This window comes from Varanus komodoensis, unplaced genomic scaffold, assembly GCF_004798865.1.
Source record: "Varanus komodoensis strain SLA01 unplaced genomic scaffold, ASM479886v1 scaffold1, whole genome shotgun sequence".
Taxonomy (NCBI): Eukaryota; Metazoa; Chordata; class Lepidosauria; order Squamata; family Varanidae; genus Varanus; species Varanus komodoensis.
In genome coordinates this window covers 51,346,758-51,370,231 of record NW_025335268.1, presented here as the reverse complement: position 1 = coordinate 51,370,231, position 23,474 = coordinate 51,346,758, and the positions used below count along the sequence as shown (strand labels likewise).

Genomic DNA, 23,474 nt, shown 5'->3' with positions numbered 1-23,474 from the left:
CAGTGGATTTCCCAGTGTATGTGAACTGAAAATCTGGGTATGTTGGTCAGGACCCATCAGTTTGCATAGTAATTATTCTTGTTGCTAAAATTTTAGGAAATAATATTTACCTGCTGCTGTGATATCAGCGGTTGGTTCTGCAGGGAAGGAGTACAGAAATTGAAAAAGGAGGAGAAAGAAAATAGGCAGTACATCTTAATAATGGCATACCTTGACAGGTTTGTAAGATTTTTTAGTGTTTCAGGGTATTACAACCCAACACACAGTATGATTTGGCAAATGTGTTCTTGTGCCAGTCAAACCCTTCCAAATAAGCAGTAACTGAAACTTTATGGAAATTCATAAAGCACGGAACTTTCTGACCAGGAGATACTATCTTATCATTTTGCTTCAAGCTTTAAAACTTACTATCCATTAATTTTGTCTCTTGGCAAAAAATGGAAGGTAATTGCTAAATTATTGGAAGCAAACATGGATGGTAATAATCACTCAATTATTGAGAGCCACTGTACAAATGAGTTTTGCTGGGAGGAGGTAAGAAGATGGCACTTAAAGTTGGAAGAAAGCATGTTTAGCTGTGGAGAGATACAATCAGGAAGGAGTTTTGATAGCATGTTTGAGGAATTAATTGATTAAGCCTGGGAAATGGACATTCCTGCCCCCTCTGTGGGTTATCTCCTGACTCTTTGCCACCTGTTCCAGTGCTGTAAATATTAGTTACAGCAGCATTTGGGTGGCAGTTCCAGGTAAAATATACGGGTTTTGTAGCAAGCATAAACAATAAGGACCAAGGGCCGAACCAAATGGTCTTCCAAATAGTGGAGGTACACAGGATTGGTTTATTTAGTGTAAGCATGCAGTGCTCCAGTTCTGTTCAGTCCCATAGCCCACTGGGAAGAAGGAGGCACTGGTGCTTCTTCCCCGCTTCTGTTTTCATTCTGAACTTTCACCTCTCTCCCAGTGGTTGACTGGAACCTTGAAATGAAAATGGGTGGAACTGAAATCTTCTCCTCCCCCCTCCCCCCAGAACACCATAGTCCCAAACCAGTTCAGGGCTCTGCACAATTATGCATTCTCTAAGCATGCATAGCTCCACTAGATGTGATTTGAAGATTTAGTTTGGCTACACACAGGCCTTTCTTGTGTGCTTACATTATTTTCTAAAGCAGCATTTATGCAGCTGATACTGCATTTAGGAAGGAGCCGAAGCTCAGTGGCAGAGCACATGCCTTGCATGCCAAAGAACTGATTAAATTAAAAAGAGTTTCAAGTAGTAGGACTGGCAACCACATGCCAGTCAAGCTCCTGGAGAGCAGTACTGAGCAGGGTGGATTATTGCCTTGACTCTGTGGAAGGCAGCCTCATGATAACGGTCATGCCATTAATTTTTTGCCTTCCTCATGGAGGCTATCAAAATATACCCACAGGCTTGTGTTTCATGCATACTGGTGGAAGTCCCATGCCAGACCTATATGCAGTTTCCTAATCATAAACAGGAGTCAGTATAGTGCAGTGGTAAAGAGTGTGGGTCTGGGACTCAGGTGATCAGGGTTTTATCCCCTGCTCGGCCATGGAGCCAACTGGGTGACTTTGGGCCAGTCACAGACTCTCAGCCCAACCCACCTCACAGGATTGTTGCTGCGAGGATAAGGTTGAGAGGAAGAAGAGAATTGTGTAAACCACCTTGAGTTTCTTGAAAGGAAAACAGACAAGATGTAAAATGAATAAATAAATAAATTATAGGGTTTCGCCATGGACGCAATAGAGGTATTTTTGATCTAATAGAGGCATGTCTGTACTGCTGCCAGAGAGGAACCCTTTGTGTGCCAACCAGCTGCCCCTGCTGATAACCATGATGCCCCACATGTGGAGTGTCATCATGAAGAAGCCGTTGTCCATTGCATCTAGGTGAGGGTCACCCACATATGAAGCGGCATGATAGGAGGAGAGTAGCAGTATATTTTGCCAGCATTTTACAATTCCCAGTTTGCAGGAGACTGGAGCGTATTTTGGGGAACAAGTGGCAAGGGGTTCAAACAACACAAAAGTGGCAAATCAGCATTCTGCAAGGGTAGGTACTGCCCACACAACAGAATCAATGGGTTTGACCATCTGTGAAGGGAAAGCAGCGGTGGGCCTTGTGAGCAGTCAGGCAGTGCTGGCTAGTGCCTGTATTGTCCATTCAATGGGAAGCCTTCGTCATGCATCATGTTGTGTTCCATTGGGAAAAGCTCAGTACAGCATTACCCTGTTAAAACTTTCCATCCAAAATATTTTGGTAGACAGTAACATGATCTCTAAGATAACAGGATAATTACTGTTTCAAAAGTGGTGGTGGGGAAAATCCTATTTTAGGCATCGGATAATGACCAAGCTCCCTTTAAAACAATCAGAAAGCACTACCAATTATGTGATAAAGGTTCAGATGTTGCAAGATGATCAGCTCCTGCCACCAGCAATTAATTAAAGATAAATGGAAATAGGATGACTTACTAATTACTTTAAAAATACCAATTAATTTAAGTGCCAATTAATTTCCTTGATTGCTATTATTACCTACATGTAGATAATTTAGGACTTCCTTTAGATATATTGTTAATATCTTTGCATGATCTACCACAAAGATTACACAGAGATTATTACTGCAAAGTTAATTAATATATCTGGAATTTCTGGGCTGCCTAGGAGGATCTTTTGCTAAGTCAGTAGATCTGGAATAGCCTCCTCCCTGCTGTTTCTCCTTGTCAGCCTGGTACTTCATTCAGCTGGTGGCACTGTAAAATTGAATGCCTGTACAATTGCACTTTTCGTTCTTGGCATACACTATTGCATCTACTGCAAGAGTTTCTCTTAAGCTATAAAAATATTGGTTCATATTAGTGAATCTAATGAAATATGTGATTGCATTCAATGCATTCCTCTTAAGAGAAATCAGAAAAACTGCAGTTTTGGTGCTGTGATACCCAAGAGGTGAAAACTCAGAGCCTTGTTTCACCACAATGCTGCAAGAATTTTTCCTGCCCTTCCAAGTGATGGATCACCAAGAGTTGTATCGCATGCTAGCCTTACCTTGCCGAGGCTAATTGAAATGAATGGGACTTAGACCATGATTGAGTACAACCCAGATTTGCATTTAAGTCCAGGGACAGAGAGGTCATAGGAGAGAATCCAGACTGTTTTATGGCATGATTGTAGGCTTTAAAGGATACTATGAACAAACATGCAGATGGACTGCTGCTACCTCCTGGCTGATTTGGGAATGGCAGCACAATACTTGGCAGTGATTTGGTAGGAAGCCTATTCAGAACCACAGTAATTTTCAGCAGCCATTCTGCTCTCAGTATTTACGCACTTATTTTGCTGCAAACTGAGACCTGACCATAGTAATTCACTAATGGGTACTCACTGTTTCTTAACACATGGCAGTCTGCATGAATCATAAAAAGATATGCCTCCTGAGAAGAACTGCAGCTCAGATTTTCTCATCTATCCAAAGCTGCTTTTAATTGCATTGCAATGTGACCAATTCTTACTATTTCACTTAATTTTGCTTTCTGGAAGGCAATGAGACATTATATGTATGGCATGGACTTTCATTGCTGGGAGGTTGAATCAAGGAGCTATAATTCTATGCTGCAGGCTGTGTTACTGGATTTAAATTACACCCTTTCTCCAAGGAGGACAGGAGTTGGCTGTTGGCTGTAGCCTCAGGTAGACCGGTCCACATTCCATTGCTAGATTTATCTTGAAATTTCTTTAGTCCCAGCACAAGCTGAAGTCCAGTAGTCTATCAACTGTACATTATTATGCATGTGTGAAAAATCTAATCATGTTAATTGTTTTCAAAAACCGATTGCTAAAGGGCATATCATTGAAAGTGGTATTTGCATAAACTGTCTCCAAATGGTGCAATTAATTATGTAAAATATTCTGCTTACAATAGTTAGTGAATTTTCTGAGTAAATGGGATTATAAAGTCAAAAACATGTAATGTATATTATCACTTCAGAAAGATGTAGTAGTAGCAATGGCACTATTAGCATAACTAGTAAGTTGTGACAGTATGATTATTTAGAGGATTGAAGATTAAAATGTACAAGGATATAAATTAAGTTGATAAATGGTTTCAATCAACTGTGGTACATACTTGTAGTTTCTTTAGGTTTGGCTGAAAAGTAAGGAAGAATGGAGATAATCAGGTTGGAGAAGGTAAAAATTTAATGCATCACCTGAAGTTATACTGAAATTACCATTCTTGGCAGATATGTAAGATAGGTGTGGAAGGGGTGTTCAACTCACAACTCCTAATATATCGTGTGACCAAGTGAACGTGGTACAAATTTTGAGGTGAGGTGGAAGTGGAAATAATATCCAGAATGGTTGGGCAGACCATGCAATCAGATCCAGAGCTATCTCTTCTTCTAATTATTTGATGATCCTTCCTGGGCTTTATTACTCAGAGACTGGCTTACTTTTGTACTCATAGCTGCCAGACTAGAAGCAACTCTTCTCTGGAATTCTTCTCTAAGAAGTTCTGTAAACTTGTGGCATGACAGGGTCTGGTACATACTGTGGTCTAAGAGGTATGCCCACCAAATCTTTTTTTAAGAAGATATGCCATCTTTTCATTTCTTTTGACAATGACCAAATGCACTCTTCCTAGCTGGTAAAAAATCCACCTGCCCTTTGAAAAAGATTTTCTTGGTTGATATCTGTCTGATTTTCCTCTATCAAATGTTTCTGTTTTGATGTGTTTTAGTTTTTCCTAACCAGTTTGTTTCTTTCATTTCTATTTCCCTTAGTCTTCTCTGGTGTTGTTGCTTAATAATCCATTTAGCATTGTTTAATTATACAATAAAATGTGTTCCTTTAGTAGTGTGGATGTAGAACAAGAAGCAAACAATTTCAACAGGTCAAAATTCTTTACTGATCTGATTAAAGATTGGGAAGCAGTATGCTGTCCTTATACATAAATAAGCTCTTTGTCTGATTTATTTATTTATCTGGAAGAACTGTAGAACAGGAATAATGCCAGACACCCAAGGCCATATTACTCTGCTGAATTTGTCAGCTCTGTCTCCTGCTCTTCCAAGAGGCCACATAGAAACTGTACTGTCATTGATTGTATGTATCAAGTGATGCCACAGATGTATTGAAAACAGAGTATGTACCTGGTTTTCCTTGAGGGACTTCTTTTTCATACCTTGGAGCATCATGTTCTGAAAAGAAATAAATAAGTTGAACTTGATGATAAATGAAGCAGAAATATTTTATTTATTTAATAGACTTTAAATCCCCCTTTCAGGATAAATTATCTCTCAGGGCAGTTTATAATATTTGGTAAAAGAAAGAGAACCTAAGTTTCCCCAGAAATACTACATATTAAAATGCAGCATTCAAGTAAAACAAAAAGACCACACAGAACAACATTTGAAGATGCAATCCTATATACTGAGTTACCTGGCAATAAACCCCATTTAACTCAATGGGATTTATTTCTATGTAGACATATATACAATTGTGCTGAAAATGTTGGAACAGCATATAAATAAAGCCTATTTTAAAATAATAAAATAATAAAATAGCAACAACAGTAATGCACCACAATCATCCGAAAGCACATTTTTCTATGTAGATATTCCAGAGAGATGTGACCACCACAAGGAAGGTCTCCTAAGAGGCCTAAAAGCTGCCACTTGTACCACTGGGATACAATCTGCCCTTTTAAAGATAAGGCTGAAGTTGTGAATCAGCTGAAACTGCAAAAAGCATTCCTGACCAGTGAAGGCAATGGTGCCTTGACCTCTCCAAACTGTATCCTTATATCCTTTGGTTGTTGGGTGATACAAAAATGAAATAAATAACAACACACACCAACCACTCTTTTCCCTGATCACTCAAAGCCAGTGGAGCGATTTGAGGCAGTTGGCAGTATTTATAGCTTTACAAGACAGAAAATATACACAATGTCAATCCTAGTGTGAAACACAACGTTTTGTAATCCTAGTGTGAATTCAATGCATCCCGGAAGTGTTTACTAAAATAGAAAGTAAAAAGCCAATCATTGTTTTCTACAAGAAGTAGCTAAAGCTTGTTTATGTAAATGCAGCCCGTCTGTCTGTCTTTCTGTCTGTCTAAATGGGGGCAAATACATTTAGTAGTTCTCCTAATCACATTAATGGCACAATAGCATTTAATGTTTCCATTTTAATACAAATTAAATGTATTTAATTTAATTCCAGTGCACATTCCAGTGCACAGCAACTGCACACACAGTCAGGACTATGATCCAGACAAATAAATCTGGGGATTCTTCTTCATAGTTAATTTCCATCCTACCTCTGACCCTAAGACAAATTTCAACACATTAGCTTGCGGGGAATCATAAATGATTGCCAGTCAGAATGGCAAATGGTTGCTTTTACTCAGAAAGCATCTCCAGTTAATAAGCACTGAACGACAGACAGCACTGATTTAGCAAGGCAGCTAATATGGGGAGTGTGCTTGTATATATTGAAACAGGGATGTTAGCCTCCTTCAGTTCAAGGGCCAAGCTCCATTACAGAGAGAAGAAAGGTGTTGTGGGCCAAGTCCATAGGGCCACAATGAAAGCACAGGGTAGCTTAACTCTTACTGTCACTAATTAAGTCTTGGCAGAATAATTTTCACCTTTTAGAATAAGAAAAGGATGAACAAAGGCCAAGAAACCCCAAAGCAATTAGTGGTTGGGTAAAATGAGATATCACCCTACCAACAAAAGTGCGTATAGTCAAGACTATGGTTTCCTAGTTACAATGTATGGCTGTGAAAGCTGGACCATAAGGAAGGTTGAGCGCCAAAGGATTGAGGCCTTTGAATTACGGTGCTGGAGGAGACTCCTGTGAGTCCCTTGGACCACAAGGTGATCAAACCAGTCAGTCCTAGAGGAGAGTAACCCTGACTGCTCTTTAGAAGGCCAGATACTGAAGATGAAACTCAGATACTTTGGCCACATAATGAGAAGGAAGGACTCCCTGGAGAAGAGCCTAATGCTGGGAAAAATAGATGGCAAAAGAAGAAGGGGACGGCAGAGGATGAGGTGGCTAGATGGAGTCACTGAAGCAGTTGGTGTGAGCTTAAGTGGACTCCGGGGGATGGTGGAGGACAGGAAGGCCTGGAGGAATGTTGTCCATGGGGTTGCAATGGGTCGGACACGACTTCACGACTAACAACTACAACAAAATGAGCATGGTCACCTGGGCAATCCCTACCCCCCATTGGACTACATGTGAACCCCTGGCTACCCACTGTTTTTCCTTGGTAGTGTCACAGTGGTCAGTGCTAGGCAACTTCTAATGTTGAATTCCGTGCTCTGATTTTCTAAGAAAACTGGTGATGAATGGATGGAAATACATGATCAGATCTCCAATTTTTAACTGTCTTTAAAAGGCAGTGGTGTACCATCTTCCCTGCCCTGCCCCTCATAAATACAAAAATTAAAAAATGGATGAGGACCACTGAGAGAAGAGCTGGCATTAGTCTGTTTCACCTACCATTTGCCAAATGTAAATTAGCTCATCTATACCCACATCTTTTGCCTAAAAGAGTAGCTTGATGATTTGCACTGGGAAAGAGACATGGGAAAAAGTGTTTACTTCTCTCCTCCAGTATTCTGGGCTGAGTCTAATTTTCACCCCACCATGCGACTGCTTTTATACTACGTTTAAAGACATTTCAGATCTCAGCTGTCTCATCTACTTTGGTTCCAAGCCCTTCTATTTTTCAGTGTAGCAGAGAGCATTGAAAAATGGGTCAAAGAGACATTTGAATCTGAAAGGGGGCTTGAAAAAATCAAAAGTTTACAACCAATTCTTCTAAGTGGTCTAAAGACCAAACTAGATAATCTAGATAAGATTCCAGTCACACAATTAGCTATTTTACCTTTAAAAAAGCCAATCATGCTAATTACTCATCTAGTTCAGCCTTAGGATTCAAAGGAAAGAAAAAAGCCACCTGAAATTGGTGTCTCTTGGTTTCAAGATGTAACATTTTGTGTGAGATCAATCAAGTTTCAAATTTGTTTTTTTTTAAAGTAGAGACCACATATTATCTCACATGGAAAAGGCATTTCTGTTCCACTAGATCCCTTTCTTTAATTCTTTATGCTGTTAGTTTTGTTCTCGTTTCTAACACACTTGTCAGTTCACTGAGAGATTTGTGTGCTTGGAAACCTGCTTGCTCAGCTCCATTTCACAGCTGTGAATTGAACTGACAAGGCAGTTTGGACACAGCAGTGAATGTGGGGAAGCAGCTGCTTTACACAGTGGAGCTCTTGTCGTGTGTCAACTGAATTTCAGAACATCCACTATTCTATTCCGTTTTTTAAATTACCTTCAGATTATATGCATTTTCCCAAATGGAGGAAAGAGGCAAGTGACCCAAAATAGCTTGGATGGTTATGCTGGGAAAGTTTGCATTTCAAAGTCTCAAAGTTTGTCTCAGCATGAGGGTTCCATGGATTTAAATATGAATCTATAGCGTAATAACCTGTAAGTGTACGACAAAGAAAATTTGCTCCTACCTGGTGAGGCCGCTGGTTCACCTGAAGTGTCAGTTGGAAAGTGGGACAGAACTCACCACTTTCTCCACAGGAATTAGGGCTGAGTTCAGGCAACTGAACCATCCTATATGTACTTTCTGCTTTTGCCCCTCCTTAACACTCTGTCAAGAAAGTGCCCCACTGACAATACTTTTTATGTACATTTGTATTTTCACAATTTACTCCTCTGGCTTCACAACCTGACACCTCTGGCTTCCCTAAGTTTGAGGGAGGACATATATGGCTGTTGAAAGGAGCACTGTTAAAACCAGGGTCTACCCTTCTACCCTGGAAGGATGCCAAGGCAGCACTTCTGGGTGCCCCCCCCCCCCAAGTGGCTGAGTTGGTCCAGTCTGCCACTGCCAAGTTGGAGCAGATGAGGGTTCTGTGCCAGAGTACTGTGGGGCTGGGTCACCACAGAGGCCTGGGCAGGGGGGCACAGCTGAACCAATCATCCTTTAGAGAGCCGAAGTGGGGTAATGGTTAAGAGAGTGGGACTGGGACTCAGGCGATCTGGGTTCCAGTCACTACTCAGCCATGGAGTCAACATGGGCCAGTCACAGACTCTCATCCCATCCTTGTTCATAGGGTTGTTGTGGGGATAAGATTGTAGGTAGCAGGAGGAGAAAGCTGTAAGCTGTTTTGAGTTCTTTTAAAAAGAAAAACATGGTGGGATATAACTCTAAACATATAAAATTCTGCAGAGAGCCATTCTGCTTGTGTCACTGCTGCCAAAGCATCCCCTTAGGACCAGGTTGTTAGTTACTAGAAGAAACCGTTTTTTGAGCTGCTGTCATTAAATAAATAAATAAGTCCTGACATTTTACTTGGCTCCTTAATTCGTGCAAGTCTAGTCTTCTTACATTCATGCTTTCTAGCACAATTAGTGCCTTCTGTATGAGATGTTTTGGGAAGCTGCTCTTCTAGAGAAGCCAGGCTGTCATGGAGGTCAGCCAGACATGATGAAAAGTATGCTATGGAGGCAAATATTCAACTGAATAAATGTATTAACTGCAGATCAACAACCCAAATAGATGATCCAAGTCTCCACAGCTCAGGGCATAACATACATTCAGTGTTTTTCAGCATCTGTTGTGGCATTCATTTGTAGGAAGTGAAGAACTAGGAAGTACAATGTTAGAGTTAGGATCAAACTGCATGATGTGTAGTTGACTTCAGAGTTAAAATTTTATTCACAAATATTTTCCCAAGTCCCCAAAGTTATATTTTAAAAAGAAACGCATGCTTCTGCAAGCAAATAAACTAAACACTGCCTAATCCCAAAAAGCACACAGAATGTGGCGACCAGTTTGCGGGAGGTCTACATTAAAGCCCCTTCTGTGTATAGGGCAGCACAGATGTAGTATTTATGCAACATGCATAAATTATCTCATGATAATCAATACAGGGTCTGGTGTCACATACAAATGCAGCTGTGAGATGAATGGGAGGAACTGGAAAGATTCCTTTGAAAAAAGAAACCCGGAAGCAGTAAGTATTAATAAGCAAAGGAGGGGAGACTTTAAAAAAGGAAAAAGCCCATGTACGCTTGCTTTTTCACAGAAAAATGTAAAAGGAGAAGTGCTGGTGTCCCCCACTGGGATCTGCACCCCCAGTCTCCTGCAACTGGAAGCAGGTAAGGCAGTCCCTATCCTTGGCTGGCTTCTCTAGTTGCTACCTAAACTGAAGTCAGTATGATTTACTTGTGAGTAAGGCCATTAAAGAGAATGTGATTTACTTCTGTTGGTAGCTAGTTGGTTTCTAAGGCAAGAGGACAAAGGAGACAACTGGGAAGCCTTGAAAAGACATGGCACATTTTTCTTTTTCAAAGAGAAGGAGAGTGGAGAAAAGAAAGCAGTCTTGCATTTCAAGTGAGTGAGCAAGAAGTATAAAAGAAATGGAAGGAGCTCCTGCTGCTGCTGTTTTGCTGAAGCTCCTCTTCATTTTCCCCACAAGTTCCAGCCCACTGAAATCACCCCTCTTGGCCCAGAACAGTACTGCAGGTTTAGTACATACATACACAGACACATCAATAAAAATGCAGTATTAAAAAGTTATTATGTAGCTGGTCCAAAGAGATCTGATAAATAATAGCCAAACTAGGGCAAGGGGGTTCAGATGGGCATCATGGGATATGCCCGCGGGTCAGGCATTACAATTCTGGCAAAACAATGTCTAGTATAGTTTGCTCCTTGGTGCAAGTAGAAATTCACTAGTGTAATGAGACTGTCTCCTTTTCTTTGCAGCTCCTGGATTCCTCTAATCAGCTCCAAAAAGTTTTCCCATGTTCCAGAGAAGATTTTGAGGGTGTGCAGGGAGAGTCAGAATTGGCTCCCCAGGTTCACTGACAGAAGTAGTTTTTTTTCTTTTCTTTCCTATCAGGAAAAAACTATTTCTGTTTCTGCAGTCCACCCAGAAAATTGCAAAGACAATATCTGAATTATGCTTAAGAACCAATATGGAAATATACCTGGTTTGGAATAGGAAATAGCCTTTTCCTGTTTTTCAATTTCATTTTCTCTTGTTTCTTTTCTTAAAAAGGATCAACGTCTTATGTTTCATGAAAAGTTCTCCTGCTGCACATTTTGCATGTGAAAACACTTCCTAACTTCTATATATTATAGGTTCAGCATATATCACACCATTTTAAGATCTGGATTTATATTATATGTCTCTTTGTCTCCATTAATAAACATAAGAAAAATAAATCTTTGAAATCTTTGGATGACCAGCAACACATTCTTGATCAAATAGCATATCAAGCAATAATTTCCCAAAATGTACTCATTAGTGTATTGTATTTGACTCTGTTCATGAACTTTCCAATTTATAGTATTATGGTCACAATCACTTCAATAACTGCTTGGTGCTATACACTATCTTTAATTAATGAAAAGCAGAAATGAAGTGCTCATAGTTTGGTCCTTTTCTTGTTTTTCCCAGGTAGATGTTTTTATATTTCAAAAATAAGTGGCTACCTACAAGAATTTTCCCCACAATCTAATAATAGCTGGAACAGGGTTATTATAAGACATTTTTACATGAAGAAATGCAAAACACTGAAATATTCCAACAGGAAAGAGATGCCCTGTTAGGTCAGATCAGATGATCTGATGCCCTGAAAAAGTGCATTCAACAGCCAGCAGTGGGAAAACCAAAAGGAATTTAACCAGCCCCCCCCCCCAAAAAAAAGGAATTTTGCAGGCCAGCTAGGTATTCAGTAATGGAGAAATCATATAGAGAACATATACAGGCTGTAGCTCACGGTGAGCAACTTCTGGCCATCCAGACTTTTTGACCTACAGCTCCCATCAGCCCTCTCAACTGGCTGTGCTGGCTTGGGAGTTGATAAGTGAACCAGCATCAGGGCCATAAGTTGCTCAGCTGTGCTGTTGGCCCCTGAACACAGGTTGTCCCTTGCCCCCTGCATTAGCAGAGAATCTATGCTTGCTTCTTATGTGCAACAATATATAAAACTTTTACAGATAATCATTTATCTAGTTGCTATTATATTCAATCACACCTCATTCCTTTGCACCTGGTAATCTTAACATCGGATTAAAGGGGCAGCACTGGATCAGGATGCCGCACCTGGACAAAGCAGGAAGGAGAAATGAGCAGCTGAGGCCAAGGAGAAGTAGCGGCTCCCAGAGCTACAGTGTTGCACCAAGAAATCAACAAAGAGGTGTGCCTGGTGCCTATTCTTTTTGGCACCAGGTGAAAATCTTTTCATTTGCCCAGTAATTTAATAGTTAACTTTTAACTTTAGCTTTTATATTGCATTTTACTCTGCTATACCTCTGTGCTGACTCGGTTGCAATTGCTGTGGTCTTATGGTTTTGTGTCTTTCTATTATTTTTGTTGTTTCTGTTGTTTTTAACTTTTGTCAATCTCACAGAGAGCTTTAGCTATAGGGCAATATAAAACTGAAACCAGTAAAGAGTAGCAGTATTGTCTCTTTGTTAGAGAAAATGCAAGGATATTTTTAAAGGAATTGCTTATCATTGCTGTTTCATCTGTGTAACAACTGCACACCTGCTTTATGAACATAGACAATTTCATTGGTCAAACAAGATTACCTATGGCAATTGTTTCACATAAGTTTTTTTAATGCTGTGTAGTTTAGCAACTTACTTGGTTTATGTTCCACTTTCTTGCCTGAAACAATACAAAGCAATAGGAGACAATGAGCGTCATTCATGCATAACCTCTAGAAAAATAATGAATGCAACTGAAACCCATCTGATCGCTACAGCAAGCCAAACCCAAGCAATGTCTTCTTATGTAATAACAGCACATAGTAATTGCTGCAGATATGATCTGAATGGCTACTGCAACCATTCATATCCTTTTCAGCTATGCAAAGATCCTGACAATGATCTGGGATTACCCCTTCCTAAAAGAGGGGTTTTGTGTAAATGCACACAAATGTTAAAATAGCGCAGCTAGTGACATGGGCTTTGAGTTCTGTGGAGACCATCCCAGTGTACCAGTCCCACTGAAATTGGGGGATACAAAGGTATTGTCTCAGGGGAATTGTTCTTACAAGCAACAATACCATCATATTATCTTGTCATGTCAAAGAGAGTTGTCAAAGACAAAAAACAAATTGTATCCTTTAATTCAAAGTAGTTTTGTACGTATCTTAAATAATTCTTGGTTTGTTTCTTGCAAGGTATTAATGCCTCAGCTCTGATTATCATGATCTTCAGTTTGGTGTCCCCAGCTACTAATTTTTATAATCTTTTCAAGCTTTGAGGAAGCCATTCCTGTTTTTCAGTTATGCTGCCAGGGTATTAATTATGCATAGCACATTTTTGCAAATCATCCATAAATAGGGATTCAGAAGAAACATCTTGGAGTGAAGTGAACCATAAGCTGATAAGGCTAAAACCAGACAATGTTTTCAGATCCAGAGCATCCTATCAATGATTATGTATAAATGGCTGTGTTTTAACAATGTGTGTGTGCTTGTGTGAACATGCTTGTGAATTAGAGTGTGCACACAGTGGAAAAAAATGTTATAACACAGAAGAGCAGTTCTTTTAGAGCCATTTGCTTTATGCCCAAAATGTGACATGGTGAACTGCAAAGCTGTTTAGAACGTGCATTTGATTGGTTTCTTTCAGAGCTGTCACTTAATGCTTAACAATGTTTGCATGCCTTTTAAAAGAAGAATGCTTAATTTAGTATGACATTTTAGTTGTTTTATGCTCTCAAGTTGTTACTATGGTTTCTATCAAATCATTACATTGCTAAATCAAAACATTCAGCAGCTGCTCTTCATCCATTACTATTGGCTTCTACAAGGTGACTCATAACATGAAGGAAAGCCACCCACCCATTATGTATGAAATGAAAGATGCTTGCCCCTGCCCCCATGTTTCTGGTAAAGCTGCAAAATCAGGAAATTTCCTGAAGTTTCTAGTTTCCTATAACAGTTCCTTGAAATTGTGTTATTTATAAATTGTGCATTTTTACTACTGTGATGACCAATGCTTAAGCAATACCTTTGCATCTAGGTAAGCAGCATTATAGCCATAGCAATCCAACCGAACAAAAATGTTTGGAAAACTGGAGTTGCTCCACTGATAATTTCTGTGTCTGTGTCATGTCAGGCCTTTAGGGCACTTCTGCTGTCGCTTCATATGTCAGTGCTGAACAAAGTAAGTGATATGGCTACCTAATTAAAAAAGGACTACCATGCTGTGTCCAGGAGTTATGGATGAAAAATAATGCTAGGGGCCTGGTTACAATTTTTGAAAAGCTGCATCTACAGTATTCTTCAAGGCTCAAGGGCCACTGGTAACATCCAGTCACCTCTTTCCCATCTCACTGGTAACATCCTGTCACCTCTCTCCCATCCAGTGCAACTCTCCCCATCTCTCCTATCCACCCTTTTTGGAGAAGCCATCCTTCTTCAGGGGATTTCTAGGGCTACCCTGCTTTGTCGGCTTTATCTGTGGGCTGGATGCTGCAATTGCACCAAGAACGGGAGGGCTTGTGGCAGGAGAGCTGCCTAAGAGCTTCCACTGTTGGGTAGCATAGAAATTAAACAAACAAATGGCTGATATTAAGGTGTGGGGTGGAGAATGCAGAGGCAATTGGCCACTTGGAGTGATGGGGAAGAAGCCTAAAAGGCAAAGAACAATATGATAGGTCAGTTATAGCTGTACACTGCACAGGCTAATGATGCAGAGAAAAACAGGATGGATTTAAGAGACAGACAGAGAGAGACTGAATGCAAACTTGTGCTGGGATATATTACAGCACTAGGTAAAGCAGGCCATTCCCCAGGTGATAAGCAAAAGAACCACCCTAGTCCAAATTTGTCTTCTTGGGTAACTTGGTGACTTGCTGACCTTGCTTGGCTAACATGAGGGATGGGCAGAAACCTGGTACAGTGGAAGGGGGATGGGACTGGAGAGAAGCCTTCCCAGAGTGCAGGAAAAGCCAAAGTGGCTCCTGATTGAAAAATAAAACAGTGTTCTACAGAATAAAATTATACAATTATCTTATACAATAGTATCTCATCTTATCTCTGGAATCATTAAGTGCTAGAATTTGGTTGTGATTGGTTTGCAAAACTGTTCTGCCACTTTAGAAAGTGTTGTTTGGCCATTTTGTACACTGTATTGATACTACAGTGTTTTAAAATGCCACACTGTCAACTAAGCAAAAGGGCAATATTTATCATTATACTAATACAATCATGCAGTAACCAGTAACACAGACTGTCTACGATATAGGTTTCCCACAATTATTAGTGAGAAACTTAAAGCATTCCCATTAAGTGAAAAGAATGGAATGTTATTCTTGCAATATATTTTAGCAAAAAGAAAATTAAGATCTACATTTTCAGACTGAAATCATGCATGCAATTTGACTGGTGCTATGTTGCAAGAATTTGTCTAACAGGATAGCATAGTCCATAGGAAATACAATGACTTCTATACTGATTTATTTAAGGGTATCCTGTTACCTGTTTTAGCTGGACTTTCTTCTTTTTTAATGTCAGTTTCTGAGGTAAAAGAGCAATAAAATATTGTTGAATTAGTATGGCTAACAACTGTTCATTTTACTGCATTAATTATTACTTACTTCCTATTACTGCATTAATTATTAGTTACTTCCTATTTGCTCCTACATTGTATGGCAAATCTAAACAAGAATCCTTTATAAGTATGTCTTTTGGGGTTATGCCAAATTAAATTGTGAAATAGACTGGCAATTCAGCCCATAAATTAGTTAATACATCACAAATAATAATAAGGACAGAGTCACATGACTATTATTCACTCTCACCATTCAGTTATTTCTATGTCACCACATGGTCAATTCCCTATTAGTTAAGAGAAATCCCCACTAATATGTGAGGGACACAATGCTCACTACTGTCTCACACTCTAGCATGTTGGGGAACTTGGTCACATGTGCCAACATAGTGGAGAACTTGGCAACATGGGCCTATCTTAAGCGACTTGGAGTCAAGTTGCCTTTACCTCAGACCTCAGTAAAGCAGTGGCAGACTGGGTGGACTGAGACTGTCTTGGTAGTCAGGGATCTGCTCTTGCCTGACTTCTTCCCATGTAGGTAAGATGTTTGAAGCTCTGGGCAATGTGGAAGGGAATCCGTAGGGTTCCTTTCCATTCTAGTGCTGGCAGGAGAAGTGGCAGAACCATGGGCTTTCTCAGGGTTCCTTTCTGCTGTGGAAAAGGATCTCCAGCAGTTCTCTTTCTTCAAGAGTAATGTGAACAGAGGGCCCAGATTACACAGAACAAGGAGGTACTGCTCTGAGTACTCCGAAATTCAGTGAATAGCAAGGAAAGAACATTTGGAGGAAATAAACACTTGGTTTTGATTTCATAGCCAGTTGAAATCCTGTTGCTTGGACAGCTTTGTCAGAGGAGAGGAGAGGAGAGGAGAGGAGAGGAGAGGAGAGGAGAGGAGTAAAACATTGCTTAATGAATGCTTCAGCAGCAGCTTTCCCCAGCCCTCCAGATGTGTTAGCCTACAAGCATGCCAGCCTTGGAGATGCTAGAACTTGTAGTTCAGCACATTTGCAGGGTGTCAGATTGGGAAAGGCTATAACACTCAGTGTTCCTGACCACTGATCTTTATGGCTGGGGCTGACAGGAGCTCAAGCACAAAGTATTGGGGGTCTGGACAATATTTGTGAAGACTGGACTACATGGAGTGCAAATACAGCTCCAGGGCTTCCTCTGAAAAAGGCAAAGATGGAAGGAACAAGAGCGTTGGAAGCCGCTTTATAGCAGGCTGAGTATTGGCCTTTGAGGCTAGCTGGGGATCACGGATCCTCTAACAGACCTGACATGTTTAACTGGAGATGCCAAGCAAGAAAACAGAGCTGTGCTGACTGCAATGCAGGTATCCTACCTCTGATCCTTGGGCCCGCTCTCAGGCACCATATCTCAGTAATGTCACCTCACAAAGTCATGGGACAAATAGCACCAGTGCAGGACTTTCCTTGTGCGCCCATGTGCTGAGCCAGTCTTCCCTAACCTGGTGCCTACTGGATGGTTTGGACTATAACTTTTGGGCCATCCCTAGGAGATGGGAACCTCGGTCCATCTAGCCTAGTGCTGTTAACTCTGACTGGCAGTAGCTCTCCAGGGTTTCAGGAGGGAGCTTTTTCTTGGAGATGCCAGGGCCTGAACCCAGGATGTTCTGAAGAACTGAGCTGGGCCCCATCTTTAATCACTGCTTGGGCCCCCAGTTGGGCAAGACTGGTGGACAAGAGCCGTATGCTACACAAACAATGAAACCCCTTCAATCTAGATGGTGGGGTTCGTGAATGAATGTCCGTGGTCCCTATCAGAGGGGCATGCAAAATTATCTCCATGGTGTCCCACAGTCCCCAGAACTATTCTTCTTTGCAGTGACTTCTCCCCATACCTTGTTCTGTAGGATCTGCGTGACATGACAGTTATTATGGTTAGAAAAGGAAGGGAGGTCTAACAAAATGCAGTGCTGCACATGGATGCTTGCAGCCAATTTACGCACGGGGGTCATGTTTTTCTGACAAAATGTCAATGTTCTGTCACATACATTCAGCATCACAGCACACATTCAGTTTGCTTGGGAAAATACTGTATTTGCATTATATAAATTCCCGTAGATTAAAAAACAAATCAAAATCAAAACAAAAAACTAGACTGAGGGCTCATTCCCTATCTGGCCCAGCAGCAGGGAAAGACAAATCTGTCAGTTTTGCTTTTCCTGTGTCTGTCACTTCTTAATAAACTCAAGTTCTTTCTGTCCCAGATAAGATTCATGAATTTTGGTACATTCTTATCAAAATGGAGTTCTTATCTATCTGCACTGGCCCCATTCAACGGGTACAAATATTGCCAGCATGGAGAGGAAAATGGTGTAACTGCCTGCCTGAATACAGAGGAAATCAAATCCAGGCTTTCAAAAGTTAATTATTCCAAGTCGCTTGAGTGTGTTTAATTTCACACTCAAGCATTTTTTAAAACCCTTACTTTTTTCCATCCCATTTGCAAGTTTTGGCAAGTTCTTATCATAACACGTGGTAAAATCCTACATGTGACAGAGAAGACCTGAGAAATGCATGTTCCTGGCTGCATGTGTTTGAGTTCATGTATAACTTTGGGTGATTTGCTTGATATAAGCATTATCTGTTTCCACCACGACAGGGATCCCAGATATTGGACAAAATAATAGTTCAAACTTATGTGCATTGAGACAGAAAAATCTCCCCAAACTCCCAATGATCCCCAGCAGCTTGACCTGGTGGGGAATGGTGGAAATTCTAAGATTTTTCCCCTGTCCAAACATGCATAGGTTTATACATCAGCTTATGTTCATAGGCATGAATTATTCACTTTTGTGCAGTCATTTGTGCAGGGGTGAACATATTTCCAAGGCCAATTCTCTTAATTCATGAAGCATTCCCTTCTTGTGTTGAATGCCTGAACCTGTATGTAGCCTAGGAGTGATATATTTCCAGAGGTGGAGTCAGGGACTGGGCTGCTAAATATGGAGCCCTGACATTTTCCCTGGGAGTCCCGAATCTCTGAGAGGCACTCTGTCTCACTTCCGTACTGATCATGGACACTTGCTGAAATTAAAATATGGGGTCCCAATGACCTCTGTGGCAAGAGAACCCCTCAAAGAGTTGCTTTTCACCCACATGGGCTTCACCTCTAGCTGCTTCCACTTTGAAATGTTCTTCTTGAGGATTCCCTCTCTATCTATACATGACTTTTTACAAATTGGAAGCTATCTTTTAAAACCCAAACACTCTTTAGAGAATATGTAAGTTTGTGCTTTTCTGTCCGTCCTTCCTTCCTTCCTTCCTTGTGGACCTGAGTTCCAGATATTTCAGGTTCCCAGCATCACCCATGCTGGCTTTGAGAAACAGCACTGGCATCCCTAAGTGATAACATAGCCTTGAGCAGATAGTTTAACAGCAAGCAAAGTTCTTGCTCTGTTCTCACCATCATCTATTCAAAATCCACGCATTCTGGAAGGAATTTATGTTGACAAAGAAGGAAAGCTAATACATGGAACTGGTATTTTGACTAACATACAGTATAAGATGACATTTACCTTTCTGTTTCTGGGCAACAGGAGGCTTCACTTCCTTTGGTTTTGCTGCCTCTGAAAAATCTAATTTTCTTAGTTTGCAAATATATATTTTAAGTGTACCTTGGCTTACATACAAATAGACATGTCTCATTTTTTAAAAAGTGAGAAAAAAGATAGACTCCTAAAGCAGAGTAAAGCTCTGCGCCCCCCGCCCCCCACCTGGCTCGGCGTCAGTTTCCATTCTCGGAGGTGATGGGGCTGGGGGAGGGATTCAGAACATGTGTAAAAAGCTTACCTCATGGCACATCAAGAGATGAGTACAAGAAGTGCAACAGTGACATTACAATCCTTGTTACGCTTATGGTCCATCTAAGTCACGCTGTCTCCAGAGGAGGTTGCCAGTTGCTCAGTGTAGTTATTGGAGCACAGTGTGAGCTAGAGCCAAGATCCCCTGGGGGCACTCCGCCCCCCCCCCCCCCATACAGCAGGACTGTATGTCCCCTTTGATCACCTCCCTTCTGCAGCTCAGGAGTTGCCCCACATGTGCTGTGAAGCATCTCCTGGCTCAGAACCAGTGTGGCACAGCCATTAAGAGTGTTACACTGGGACTCGGGTGATCTGGATTCCAGTCCCCTCTCAGCCGTGAAGCTCACTGGGTGACTCTGGGTCAGTCACTGACTCTCAGCCTCTCCTACCTCACAGGGATGTTGTTGCGAGGTTAAAATGGAGAAGAGGAGGACTGTGAAATCTGCCTTGTGTTGCTTGTGGGAAAAAAAGGCAGGATGTAAAAATAATAAGCCAATCTCTGCAGAACAGATCTGGGGAGGTGAGGCAGAGCTTCAGGTGCAAGGGATATTTACCCTGCCGGTAATTTTCCTGCTCTTGGAGGGCAGCCATCATTAGGGAGCCCTGCGTTAAGGATTTGGTGGCTGTTGAAAGATAACTGAGCCAAAACGTGATGGTTCTGCTTTACTAACCTACCCGAGAGACCGTTTTAGTTATTGTAGCACCGGTGTTCTTGTGCTGGAGCTGGATGTCAGTAAGGATGCCTACACTTCTTTCTATTATAAGCGCATGGGAGCAATTCCAGAGTTAAGGTGAACTCTCTCATTTTTAAGCTACCTGTAAATTCTGACTTTCACATGGAAAGCTTACCTTTTAGTGAACTCTCTCATTTTTAAGCTATCTGTAAATTCTGACTTTCACATGGAAAGCTTACCTTTTAAGTTATTCTAAAAATACAGGGCTATTTCACAAATGTGCCTTTAGTTTGTCTGGTGTAGGGAAGATGACAAAGCAGATGTTCATGGAGGCTCAGTTTAAGTGAGCAGTGTATGTGAAATGTTAGAGTTTGCTTTCTGCTCATATGCTCATACAGACAGTAAATTAAGTAATTTACCTTTTTTGCTGGTTTGGTACATAAATTAAATTTATAAAGGCTTAACTCTGCTCCTCAGAAAAAGGCTTTCTTTTTAATAGAATTTAAAAATCGTAGAACATTATTAACAACAACAACTCCTTTGGTGTTAGCAATTTCCCCCATGAAAGAACGTGTGCTCTTAAAGGAACGTGCTATTTTGTAAGTAATGCTTACCTTTTTCTTTGGCAGCAACTGGAGACTTCACTTTTTCTTTTGCAGTATCTAGAACAGCATATTAATTAGTGATTAAAGTAATTCCATTATGATTTAAAAGAACTCACACTTATCAATATTCATATGAAGATTTCATCAAGAGGAAGAAAATAGAAAGGCACTGTGGCTCACAGATATATATTCAGAAAAGCCACCTGTGTGTGTTAGGAAACTGCACACTTGCTATTTATACTAGTTATCACCTATAAAGTATGCTTTATACAAATCAGAAGTAGGCAGTTGGCTTGTGTAACTAAAGGAAACTTCCCATGATGTGTTGTTTATTCTCCAGAAATATTTCAAAGTGATACTTGAATCAGGGATATGTGAGATACATAAACCTGTGTATGCAACCCTTTTAAAACTGTGTTGTTGCCTGTCTACAATGTAAGACTTGGTTCCTTACACTCCTTTCGGGTGCTATTCACAGTAGCCTCCCCCTACACTCCAAAAGAGAGCCAGTGTGGTGTAGTGGTTAAGAGCATGGGACTGGGACTCAGACGATCTGGGTTCGAGTCTCCGCTCAGCCACGGAGCCAACTGGGTGACTTTGGGCCAGTCACAGACTATCAGCCCAACCTACCTCACAGGGTTGTTGTTGTGGGGATAAGATGGAGGAGGAGAATGATGTAAGCTGCCTTGAGCCCTTTGTAGGAAAAAGGCAGGATAGAAATCGGAAAAAATAAATAAATAAAAGGACAGTTTTGTTTCTTTCCTCTCTCATACTGAGAAGAATGCCAGCCTGAAAAGACTGTGGAGCATCACACTGAGCTACATACTCTCGGTCCAGGGTGCAATCATGTTAGAACAGTCCTTGACATGGCTGCTGCAGCAAAATCATGGCAAGGGTAGAGGGAATGCCTGTGAACCATTGCAAATCAATAGGAAACAGCAAACACATAAATATGAGATGTTTCCTCCTCAAATATGCATTTCCAAGTCCTTGCAGGCTCAAGAATAAGTAAGATTGGAAGATTTTAAATGTATACCATTACCCCTTTCCTTTGGGACTTCTGGGGTCTTCCGTGGCTTCTCTTTTGCAGTCTCTGTATAGAAGTACAGTTATCAGACCTCATTTAAAGCTAGCAATTAAGAATCTACTGAAACTGAATCTGTGCAAAAGATTGTGAGTTTTGTGACTGAACTTTGAGATATTAACATTGTATTCATAACATAATTCATGTCTCTGAATAGTAAAACTTAAGGGTGTGATCCAACAATGTCAGTCATGAATGGGCTTGGATAGCTTCTGTTCATGAATGGAAAGTTGTACTTACAAAGGTGGTCCTTCTGTGACCACATCTCTACCTTTTCATGGGGAAAGAACATCCGATCCCACCCTGTAGAGCTCCATGAATCCCCACTGTTTTTCTTTGTGGTGACTTCTCCTGTTTTGCTGTGTTAATGTGGAGTGACACCAGTTCTTTAGTGTGTTCTGCATTTTGCTTAGTTGAGTCTCAGACTTTATAATAGGGCCTTTCTACACAAGACCTCTAACTCACCACTTAACTGAAGCTACTTTTTATAGATTCTTTTCAGGATTAAGTTTCACTTGCTTATATATGTTTATTTTCCAGGGGTTTTTTTTCCCTGCCTTTGTTTAATTACTCTATTCCAGCATTTGTTCCAGTATATGTTCCAGTACTTTACTCCATTGTTCCATCACTCAGCCACAAGGTGGTGCTGTGGTATAGCTACATTGTGTCAACAGAGGAACCTCCCCTTCCAACCTGTTCTACATTTGAAACTCAATACTACTTATTTTCCTCATGCTACCAAATAAGAAAAAATAAATAAAAGTAAGTAAAAAGTGGAAATGTTTAGAAAGCATGAGTGACAATGCAATTAAATCATGTATAAAGTACTGTGATGGTTATGCAATAAATAGCTTTGCAGAGAAGCTAGTATATAGCATATTAGGAGACACAGAAGTAAAATGAAATACATAAATAAATAAATAATATTCAGTACGAACTTCCTTGAATGGAAACTGAGCAGGGCTGGAACAATGTTTTTGGCCTTTCAATTTTCCTGACCTTATGTCTTGACTCTATCAATTTTGCCACTGAATAAATAACATGCGGTTCAAATCTTACTGAATGTCATTTCCTGTTGGTGGTGAACTATTGACCTTTCCGTGCTGAGATCAGTGATGCTTTGGTGGGAAGGAATAGATTGGGACAGATGTCTCAAAAGCCAGGAGATCCTTTCTGACCTTCTCGAATATCATTTGGTGCAAGTGAAACAATGCTTCAGCTTGTAGAAGTCTTAATTGCATCCAATTATCAGTTAACTGACCTGAAGGGGCATTTTGAATGTCAGGCTTCTGAAAAGCATTGAACTAGCTAAGCACATTAGTCAGAGAAACTATTTGTTAAGATAAGATTCTGTGTAAACTAGCTATATAAAGAATGCTGCTCCAAGTCGTCTTACATCCACTATATAATTATGTATATAGTGGATGTAAGACTATATAAATATATAAATGCAGGATAGTTAATGCTGAGTCAGACTAGAAATTGATTTAGCAGACTTGGCAATATTGTGCATTAAAAACAAATGAGGACATGGGGAAATAGAAGTACCCATGTCTTATTACATATGACTTTTCATGTAACACATGAAGAGGGTGCCACCAATCGCTCTTAAACCAAGATGTGTGAGAACCACCTGGAATTCATAACTCTCT

General features: G+C 40.5%; 1 protein-coding gene across 9 annotated transcripts in view; it reads right to left on the bottom strand.

The window, feature by feature from the left end:
• The window catches only part of TRDN (triadin), a 224,992-nt gene that overhangs the window by 20,897 nt on the left and 180,621 nt on the right, over positions 1-23,474 (bottom strand). For 6 of the 9 annotated variants that reach the window (XM_044425408.1, XM_044425434.1, XM_044425468.1 and 3 more), the window contains 8 exons: positions 21,781-21,831; positions 20,748-20,795; positions 19,175-19,234; positions 15,561-15,599; positions 12,713-12,736; positions 5,172-5,219; positions 4,148-4,168; positions 111-137 (listed from right to left, as the gene is read on the bottom strand). In XM_044425408.1, the coding sequence (XP_044281343.1) occupies positions 111-137; positions 4,148-4,168; positions 5,172-5,219; positions 12,713-12,736; positions 15,561-15,599; positions 19,175-19,234; positions 20,748-20,795; positions 21,781-21,831 (318 nt within the window). The remainder of the gene's footprint in view (positions 1-110; positions 138-4,147; positions 4,169-5,171; positions 5,220-12,712; positions 12,737-15,560; positions 15,600-19,174; positions 19,235-20,747; positions 20,796-21,780; positions 21,832-23,474) is intronic. The other 3 variants (XM_044425425.1, XM_044425451.1, XM_044425416.1) reach the window with 2 other exon arrangements.